General features: G+C 47.1%; 1 protein-coding gene across 5 annotated transcripts; it reads right to left on the minus strand.

The window, feature by feature from the left end:
* Positions 1–833: 833 nt before the first annotated feature.
* Positions 834–6,161, minus strand: Med18 (mediator complex subunit 18). Of its 5 annotated transcripts, none has more exons than XM_063288418.1 (3): positions 5,148–5,286; positions 2,441–2,563; positions 834–2,077 (listed from the first exon to the last, which is right to left on the minus strand). In XM_063288418.1, the coding sequence occupies exon 3, from the start codon at positions 2,013–2,015 to the stop codon at positions 1,524–1,526; it is 492 nt and encodes a 163-aa protein (XP_063144488.1). In that variant the 5' UTR covers positions 2,016–2,077; positions 2,441–2,563; positions 5,148–5,286; the 3' UTR covers positions 834–1,523. The 5 variants fall into 5 exon arrangements, with proteins under 5 accessions (XP_063144488.1, XP_038966709.1, XP_038966706.1 ...); XM_039110781.2 differs by having other exon boundaries at positions 2,441–2,567; positions 5,148–5,273; NM_001115037.1 differs by lacking the exon at positions 2,441–2,563 and adding an exon at positions 6,012–6,161 and having other exon boundaries at positions 836–2,077; positions 5,148–5,291.
* Between the last annotated feature and the right edge of the window lie 4,243 nt (positions 6,162–10,404).

Consider the following 10,404-nt stretch of genomic DNA (forward strand, 5'->3'; position numbering starts at 1 on the left):
TTTTACTGCATTTGCCTGTGGGTGTGCACATGTGTGGGTGCAGGAGTCAACCTATCCTGTGGAGGAAGAGGACAACAACATGCAGGAGTCAGTTCTTTTTCTCCCGTGAGGGTCCTGGAGAGGCCCACACACGTCATATACAATAACAATAATAGTAAGACACTGTTGGTGTAAAAATATAAAAAATAAAAAAGTATGGTTGTCTTTTATCCCCGCTAGGTCTGGCACTGCAGTGCCCCAAGATATCTGCTGGATATCTTAATTCTCAGTCAGCAAAGCATCTCACCCGCTCTGCTCCATCCCATATCACACTGCCGAAGGCCTCTCTCTGAGCCTGGCAGCGATCTCTCTACCTATCTAGTTCCCAAGGCAGGTTTCCATGCCAGAAACACACATCCCAACTCTGTGGCGGCCCAGACCAGCCGCTGCACATTTTCTTACACTTAAATTGCTACATGAAAGAACACACAACACAATAACCTTTGGCCCAATTGATAAGATATAATTGCCCACCTAAACATACAAAGCCCAGTGCACATCCATCCCTTAAGAACATTTGTAACAACCTGTGAAGGTGCAGCGTGGAATCTTAACGTCACCCGCCATATTGTCCTGCCACGGTTCTCTCCTTGTCCCTCCGGTCTCTTCCATTTCTGTCCCCTCCTCTTCCTTCAAACTTTTTCTCCCGCCCATCCTTCCTTCTCATCCAATGACAGGCCTCCTTCTATCTTGTGCCTGCCTCACCTGTGACATCATCCCACAAGACAGTAACACAGTAATAGCAAATACCTAAGTAAAATAGTAAGGAGCTGAGTAAGAATCAGAATCACAGCTGTGTCTTTTCAGTCTTTATTGCCCCACAATGCCAGCTCACACCACCATTATGAACCTTGAATAGTAATGGCAAAACAACACAATTAAAAAATATGAAGAAAACAACAAATAAATAAAGGAATGAGAAAATACTTTTCTTAAAAAACAAAAGAAAAACAATTATCAGTTGTTTTTTGACTTTTCCCTCTAAAAAGCTAATGTATTCCAGTTCCCTCTTTTTGGGTGGAGGGAAGACTTGAACAATTCTCCATATTATACTGGGTCTTTCATTGGAAAAGACTGTCAAGAAGATGAACAGTCGGGTTCAATAAGGACCCTTAACACAGGCACCTAGGCGGACAGGACAGGGACCTCTGAGTTCCAGGCTAGCTAGTTTATGTAGTGAGTTCCAGGGGAGCCAGGGCTACATGGTAAAACCCTGTTGAAAAAAGAAAGGAAGACAGACAGACAACAAAGAAAGGAAAGAAAGGAAGGAAAAAAGGAAGGAAGGAAGGAAGGAAGGAAGGAAGGAAGGGAGGAAGGAAGGAAGGAAGGAATTACCAGGTGAAGGAAACAGTTCAAAGGAACCAAATTCTCACCATCCATCTTCCAGAAGGAAGTGGCCTGGCTGGCATCAGTACCTAGGGTACTTGTGGGATCTCTCACCTCCCACGTGAGGACAGGTCTCAAAGGCCGACAGACTTTCTTCCTCACATCAGCCTTTTAGGGTCTATTTTTTCTAGGTGAACCAGAGGTTTGAGCTGCTCTGCAAAGTTCCTCATGTCATCAGAGACCATGTCCTGCCCAGCTGGTGCGACAACACTTAATTCCACAAGATAAGAGAGCGACAGGGCCTCAGTGCTGTCTGTGTTCCCTGGGACCAGGATTCGGAAAATCTTGTACACCACAATCTTCATGATGCCCTTCCGGAACAGGTGTCCTTTGGCGACGAACTCATGGTCCATGCGGAAGCCCATTTCCATCAGGAAGTCCGTGAGGTTCTCAGACGTGGCGATGTCCACGCAGTTGCGCACCAGGGCATGGCGGTTCTTGTCTCCCATTTCGGGCTGTCCCAGGTAACGCAGATGCCAGGGCGCCCCTGCCCTATCCATGGAGCGCCGGGCCCTTAGGACGAACGGGCTGGCCTGCTGGCCCTTAAGCAGGAAGACCATCTCGTGATCGAGAAAAGTCTCAGGCTCCATGTTGTCACACAAACCACGGAGGCGATGGATCAGACTTTCCAAACTGTGGTCTAAAACACTCCCTGAGGAGGCAAAGGCACAATGAGTCCAGGCTTCCATTTCATTTCGAGTCATGAAACTAGCAAAAATAAACACAGTCGACAAATAAATAGTCCTATGCGATCTTTCATAAGAACAACCCACGGGATTCTAGTTATCTGTTTATTCAAACCTTCCTTACATTTAGCCTTTCACGTCTTGGCAAACACGAGAATACAGTGGCACGGGAATGCTGGCTGGAGGATGAACTGCTAGAACTGAGTCTCCTCCTCCTGTGGGGTCCACAGGTCCAACACAGGTGGTCAGGCTTAGTAGCAAATACCTGGTGATGATGTGCTTGGGAATGGCCCACACAGGCTCCCGTACTTGAGTGTCTCGTCTCTTACCTGGTATCGTTTAGGGAAGGGTTAGGAATTATGTCCTTGTAGGAGGAAGTGTGTCAATGGGAGTTTTCAAAGCCAGGCCCCATCTTTCTCTGTCAGTGGATCAGGCTGTAGCTCCAGACCTGCCTGTCTTAAAGGGATAAAGGGGCGGGCGGGCGGGGGGGGGGGGGGGGGGGGGAAGACACGCATCACCACACCCAGCTGTGTTCTGAAGGATCATTAAGTCAAAAGGAAAACCTGAATTTGTAATTCCACAAATGGAAGAATTTCGTTGGCTAGAAATAAACCATTATGGCTGGGTGTACACCTGTGGGAGGCCCTGGGTTCCGAATGCAAGGCCTTGGGTATGATCACGGCGCCAAGGACCACAGCTGAGGGATGGAGCTTAGTGGCCAAGGACTAATGCGCAAGGCTCTGGGTTCGATTCCTAGTACTAGAAAAAAAAAAAGATTAACACCAGCAAAGCAGCGTTGTTCTACTGAGCCAGGCATGAGGGCACTCAGGAGACTCGGGCTGGGAAAACGGCTCGGAGGTGCAGAGTTTGTCCTGCTCTTGCACCTGGGTTCAGTCCCACCCACATCAAGTGGCTCCTGACTGCCAGTAACTCAACTCCAAGGATCCCAACACTTCCAGCCTCACATGTACATACTGTCCCCTGAAACACATTCGCACAGAATTTAAAATGGTATTTTAAATCTTTAAAAAAAATAAAAAAGGACTGAGGCTCCGAAAATAAAGATACAGGCCAATTGCTCAAGGCCAAAATTTAAATGTTTAATCTGGAACATTTAAGAGGGGCCAATAAGATGGCTCAGTGGGTACAGGTGCTTGCTGCCAAGCCTGAAGACCTGAGTTCAATCCTCGGTACCCTCATATATACATTTATATTGGAGGCCATTGAGCAACAAAAAGCAGGAACTTACTGAGGCCCATACGGAAATGAATGAAAAGCGAAATAACAAGGCTAGATCTCAGAGACAGTCCAGTCAGCATGCACAGTACATGTATGCAGTTAGACTCAGGACGGAAGGGCAGAAGGTCCCAACTGTCCATGGCCATCCAGCCAGTTAGAGGGATGTTAGAGCCAGTCAGTCCAGGGGTCGGGGAGGTGGCTCAGTAGCTAAGAGCACTGGACCTGGGCTCAGTTTCCACCAGCACCCAAACCGTGGCTCACAATCACCCACAATTCCTTTCCAGGGAACTGGACACACTTGTCTGACCTCTGACTCACAAAGACTCATACAAATTTAAAATCCTAGGGCTGGAGAGATGGCTCAGCGGTTAAGGGTGCTGACTGCTCTTCCAGAGGTCCTGAGTTCAAATCCCAGCAACCGCATGGTGGCTCACAACCATCTGTAATGGGATCCGATGTGTCTGAAGACAGCGACAGTGTATACATAAAATAAATAAATCTTAAAAAAAAAAAGATTTAAAATCCTAAAAGAAAAATCTTAATTATATTTGAAAAAAAAAAAATAAGTTGGCCTGGGCTACGTGATACTCCTGTTTCCAAACAACAAAAACAACCTAAATCGTGTCATAGGTTATCAAGGACATAATGCTATGAGAAATAAGTCAGTCACAAAACCAGGGACCTCACTCATGTGGGGCATCTAAGTTGCCAAGGAAGGAAATACAGTGGAAAGGTAACTGTTAAGAGCTAGGAGAGGAGCTGGAGAGATGGCTCAGTGGTTAAAAGCACTGACTGCCCTTCCAGAGGTCCTGAGTTCAAATCCCAGTAACCACATGGTGGCTCACAACCATCTGTAATGGGATCCGATGCCCTCTTCTGGTGTGTCTGAAGACAGCTACAGTGTGCTTATATACATAAAATAAATAAATAAATCTTAAAAAAAATAAAAGAGCAGAAAAAAAAAAGAAAAAAATAAATAAAAGAGCTGGGAGAGAGGGAGACTCAGTATGAGTTTTAATTTTTTTTTTAATTTTATTATTTCTTTTTTAAATTTCACGTGTGGAAGTGTTTTGTCTTCCAGTTTATCTGTAAACCACCTGTGTGCCTGAATCCATGGAGACCAGAATAGGGCATCACATCAACTCCTCTGCAGCTGGAGTTACACACAGTTGTGAGCTGCCGTGAGGGTGCTGGGAATTGAACCAAGGACTTCTGTAAGGGTCTCTCCTCGCCCTGAGTTTTACTTTTTCAAGATGAAAGAGAATAAATGAAAGCCAGGTGCTGGTGGCCCACACCTGTGATGCCAGCACCTGGGAGACAGAGCAGGTGGACCTCGTAGTTCTGAGTTCCAGGCCAGCCTGGTCTACAGAGCAAGTTCTACTACAGTGAGGGTTACACGAAGAAAACCCTGCTTAGAGAAACAAAGTGAGAGTGTGTGTGTGTGTGTGTGTGTGTGTGTGTGAGAGAGAGAGAGAGAGAGAGAGAGAGAGAGAGAGAAAGAAGAGGAGAGAAGGGAGGTGGGAGGTGGGAGGGGAGGGGAGGGGAGAGGAAGGGGGAGGGAGGGAATGAATGAGAGAGAGTAAACAAGTGTAGCACACCTGTGATCACAGGCACTTGAGGCCTGACTGGTCTACAGAATGAGTTTCTGGCCACTGAGCCATCTTCCCACCCAACCTCTTCTAAACGCAATTACTGGGTGACAGGAACCGTGCAGTTGCCTTTATGTAAGTCATCTTGACTTGCTTTAACAAGAAAAGGAACGAAAACTTGGTAATGCATGCTCCGTGGCTGACTTACCCTGCAGGAGGTACTCCATCATGTTAATGGTGCCCCCAGTGACTGGCATCATGGTGACTGGAGGTGCCTCCATGATGCCTCTAATTAGGTTCAAGACGACAGAACTGCAAACAGATCTTCCAACCGGGGAAGCACGGGATACACCTGGAAGAGTCACATTTGTCCATCCACTGTTTTCTGTGGCACTGGCCTTGAAACCAAAGCTCATTCATTCATAACTTTGAATATCTGCTTATACAGCCGGTTCCAAGAACGGGTGACGCAGAAACAAGAGAGGTCTGGCCCTGGTGATCCAGAATGACCATCTAGTCTCAAGTTCTGAACCTTCTAAAAGTTTTTCTATGTCACCTTGAGGCAGCTATGCAACCTCTTGCTCCTTTAAAATAACCCCGGGGCATATAACCACACAGACCCTCCCCCACCCCCATGCGGCTCAAATGAAAGAACCGACATACATATTCAAAAAAGGTGACGTCACTTTGGTCTACGCTGAGAGGCCTCCTTTCCAAACATAAAGAAATAAAAGCCGGTCGTGTTAGGGGAACATCTGTAATCTCAACACTCGGGGACAGAGTTAGGAAGACAACTGCGGCTTCGGGCTAGACTGGTCTATATAGCAAATCCCGGCTAACTAGGGCATCACAGTGAGACTGTCTCAAAAAAACCAAAAGACCTAAGAACCTTGTCTACCCTTCGTTCTATGCAGAGGCCATGGAGACTCAGTGAGAGCACACGCCGGGATCAGACTAGAACTGGTTCTGCCTTTTTGAAAACGCCTTTACAAACGAGCCAGGCGGGAAACATGAAGTTAAAGTGACTGCACCGGTCCTCCCACTCGGGGATCCGGGACACGTGTGCACTTACACTAGCAACACGTCTCCGTTCGCGCTACAGATCCATGCAAAGCTGGACTTAAATCCACGCGTGCACACCCGCAATCCGCACCCCCAAATCCCTCCTGCACAGATCCAGAGAAACCGCCAAACATTCCCTTCAGCACTTCCGGTAGGAAGCTGACGGACAGGAAACTTCTTCGCTACCGCCCCGAAAAGTAAGGGTGCCGAGAGGGCAAGGAAGGCGCCCGCCTTCTGGCACCGGTGTGCAAGAGCGCACGCGCAGAGTGCGGGTCCGCTGCGGTGTTGGGGTCCTAGTCTAGAGTGGTACACTGGAAGGTTACTGTAGGCCTTTACGTCATAGGACAGCTCTAGGAAACGGTTTTTGATTTTTTTGTTTGTTTTTTTTTCAGCTTCGGCGACCTGGATGTTTTGATCAGATCTCTTGAAACTGATTGGATACAATATTTAAATTTTGAACTCAGCCACTGGGGGGAGCGAGGAGGGAAAGAGTCGCAGTGAAAAAGATCAGAAGGGCAGGGGGGTGGGGTGGGGGCTGGCAGTGAGCGGGATGTAAAGTAAGTTAAAAATTAAATTAAATTTAAAAAAAGAAGGGAAGTATGTTTCAAATCGGAAACGCTAAGCACAGCGTTGTGTATTTATAGACCCCAGCAGGAACAATATTTTCTTGTGTGCTTTCAAGGGTCTGGAGAAACAGCTCAGTGCTAGAGCCTTGCCTGGTATGTGCAAGGCCATAAGTTTAATACAGAACAACAGCAAACTCGTTCGATTTTCCATGCATACCCACAACTTTAAATACGTGGGACCAGGCACAGTCCGAATCTGAGAACCTCAGGAGGCTGCGGTAAGGATCTCTCCAGCAGAGCCATTCAACACTTAAACAATATTTTGAGGGTTTTTTTCCAAAAATTAATTAATTAGGGCTAGAGAGATGGCTGAGCAGTTAAGAGCCCTTGCTGCTCTTGCAGAGGTCCCCAATCCCTACATGGTGGCTAACAATCATTTATAATTCCCCTTCCAGGAGATCTGTTACCTCTTCTGACCACATCACTCACTGCATCCCTGTGGTACACATACATACACCCTTGCAAAACACTCGTAACACAAAATATAAAATAACTAGGGGGCCGGGGAGATGGCTCAGCAGTTAAGAGCACTTGCTGTTCCTCAGAGGACTTGGGTTCAGTCCCTAACACCCATATCAGGTGTCTCACAACTACCTGTAACTCTAGTTCCATGGGAACCGACACCCTCATGTGGCATCCATGGGCATCTATACAGGACATATACGGTGTACATACATTTAGGCACACATATACATTAGATAGATAGGTAGTAGGTAGATAGATAGATCGATACATAGATAGAAGGTTGATTGATAGATTGATTGGTAGATAATTAGATAGAAGGTTGATTGATTGATTGGTAGGTAGATAGGTAGGTAGGTAGAGAGATACGTAGCTGGATGGATAAATGGATGGCTAGATAGAGACTCTAAATTCAACAAGTTCTTCTTGAACTCTGTACATGTGCCAAACACATAACGGACATAGAGTGAGGCACCCTTAATCCTCCAGAACCCCTCACCCCATAACATTTCCGCAAAGGCCGTCTACCTCAGGCAAAAGCACCTAGTTCCAAGTCACTCTGGACAGCTTGTATGAGCTCAGGGCTCCACCCTGCTGTCACATAAAATGGCTTACCTTTCTCCCATTTTGCTCCTTTCTGTCACCCACCTCCCATGGCCTTGACAGCTTGATCTCCAATACATCTTACTTTCTACTCATGGACATTCAGACGACATCAAGAAATTGAGTGTTTAAGATTAAGAAAAAGGCAGGGCAATATTTGTTCAGTGGTACAGGGGTTTGGGCCCGAGGCTCAGTCCCTCAGTAACGTCGGTAATGCAATGTTTTAAAAGGTTAATGAAAAAATTGTGAGAGGGGTTGGGGATTTATTTCAGTGGTAGAGCGCTTGCCTAGGAAGCACAAGGCCCTGGGTTCGGTCCCCAGCTCTGAAAAAAAGAACCAAAAAAAAAAATTGTGAGAGAGTAGCTCACACGGTAGCCCCAAGCTTTCCTGGGACTCAGGGCTCGGGACCAGTGCGAGTGTGAGCCACCACCCCTATTCATTTAGCTGATGACGTGAAACAACAGGGAGAGTCAGTCCTGGTGATGCACAGGAGGCAATGGCAGATGGATTTCTGTGAGGTCCAGGCTAGTGCGGGCTTCATTAGTGAGTTCAGGCCAGCCAGGATGACACAATGAGACTCTGTCTCCAAACACACACACACACACACACACACACACACACACACACACACACGCACACCACGGGAAGGGGGAGGAAGAGCACTATGAACTAACGTGCAACACTACAGACTAGACAAGCAAGACTACCAGTGCATACTGACGCGTTGGATACAGAGTAAGACTTTTTGGTTGGATTTGAGGCCTGCACCACAGGAGGAATTCCCATCTGGTACTGTAAACCTAGTCAAAAGCCCGAGGCTTGTGAGGTCACGGGTACTAGTAGAAGACACTGCTGTTGTTTTGCTGAAGGACATGAGGTGCCACTCAAACTGCCTTCAGAATAGCTACGTTTATAGGTATCGGTTAATACTGCTAGCCGCTTTCTTCAGAGAAGCTTCTTTTTTGCAACGGGCAGGGCTCACTGGGGAGACTCCTAACCAGTTGGTCGGAGGGATGAGAGTACGAGACTGCTGGATGCTCAGCCACGAATGAGACCTCTATACCACTTCACAGCTCCGAGGGCATCACAGAGGAGGAGGTCTAAGGAAGGGGTGGTGCCGCTGCTGTCAAATGCTGACTTCCGGGCATGGTGTGTGTGTGGTCATGGCTATTTTTAACTCATAAAGTTGTGCTTACCTATACTAGATCTGCTTGAGATTGGGCCCATCCTGTCAGAGAGGAGGGAGAGGTTCGTGAGGCCCCACCCCTCCCTGAAGACTTCCAGGCCATTAATGTTTAATAGGGGAAGGAGAGACAATTTCATCAGTGCTTCAAGCTACCAATAAAGTGCACGTGCTCCCGTAAGCGAGCCCAATGAAACTCATTGGGGAAACCAAAGTAGAAGTAGAAAGGGGGGCTAGTCAGGAAGGAGTGGGAGGAACCAGTGCGATTGGGAAGGGGCTAGAGAGATTAGTGGGGTATGCATGGCTATGACCAATATATATTCTGTACGCGTATGAAAATGTCATATGAAACCCATGATTATGTGTAATTAATACATGCTAGTTAAAGCAAAACAATAAAAGGCTGGCACTATGCCATAGTGGGTAAAAAAAATGTCTGCCACCAAGCCTGATAAGTTGTCTTGTCTATCAGGGATCCAAATGTTGGAATGAGACCTCCATATGTATACCCTGGCACATGTGTGCCCTCCACAGAAGAATAAACAATAAATGAAATTAAAAAGGCATCATAAGCAGGTCATCGTGGCACATGCTTTTAATTCCAGCACTCAGGAGACAAAGGCAGACTTAGCATGGATTACATTAGGTAAGACTCTATCCTCCAACCCGAATTAAAGACCACAATGAAACGGTAGTGTAGGTCGATGGGTACAGTCCTCGCCTTGTGTATATGGAGTCCTCAGTTGAATCCAGAGAGAGAAAGATGCTCACCTGTAATCCCAGGATGCAGGCGGTGGAGGCAGTAAGATTAGGACTTCAGATGAATTTGAAGCATACACAAGAACCAGTCTCTTTGGGGATATTTTTTTGACATAATAGAGACAGAACCTAGGACATCATGCATTTGAGGCAAGTACTTTACCACTAAACTATAGCTCCTCCCTGAGACTCTGTCCTAAAGGAGGCGGAGGAGAGTGAGAGGGGGGGAGGAGGAGGAGGAAGAGTGAGGGGGGAGGAGGAGGAGGAAGAAGAGGAGGAGGAGGAAGAGGAGGGAGGAGGAAGAAGAGGAGGGAGGAGGAAGAAGAGGAGGGAGGAGGAAGAAGAGGAGGGGGGAGGAGGAGGAGGAGGAGGAGGAGGAGGGGGGGGAGGAGGAGGAGGAGGAGGAGGAAAGGAGCCAGAAGAAGTTTATGACTAGCCAATGGAGGGAGAGACGACAGAGTCAGAAGTGTCCAGATTTTTGCCTGGAGTAGCTGAGGCCAAAGTACTACTTTTTTTTCTCCTACAAGATTGAGCAAATGAAGTGCTCTGGGTGGTCTTGATTGGCGGTGGCCTGCTTCTCCTACCCATAGAGATGCTAAGTTCAGAATAGAATGTCCAATATGTCCAGTGATTTATGTGGGCAATTGAGACAACTAGGTCTTTAGGTCTCTATTAAAGCTTAAATAAGGTGAAAATTGGAAAGAGGAACAGGAACTGGGGCAGTGTACACTTGCAATCCTAGGATGAGAGAGAGAGAGAGAGAGAGAGAG

This window comes from Rattus norvegicus, chromosome 5, assembly GCF_036323735.1.
Source record: "Rattus norvegicus strain BN/NHsdMcwi chromosome 5, GRCr8, whole genome shotgun sequence".
Lineage (NCBI taxonomy): Eukaryota > Metazoa > Chordata > Mammalia > Rodentia > Muridae > Rattus > Rattus norvegicus.

Coding starts and splice junctions, on each gene's coding strand:
- Med18 (NM_001115037.1), bottom strand. CDS start 5,220: ATGGAGGCACCTCCAGTCACCATGATGCCAGTCACTGGGGGCACCATT. Junction 2,078..5,147: donor GATGGAGTACCTCCTGCAGG/GTAAGTCAGCCA, acceptor TTGCCTCCTCAG/GGAGTGTTTTAGACCACAGT.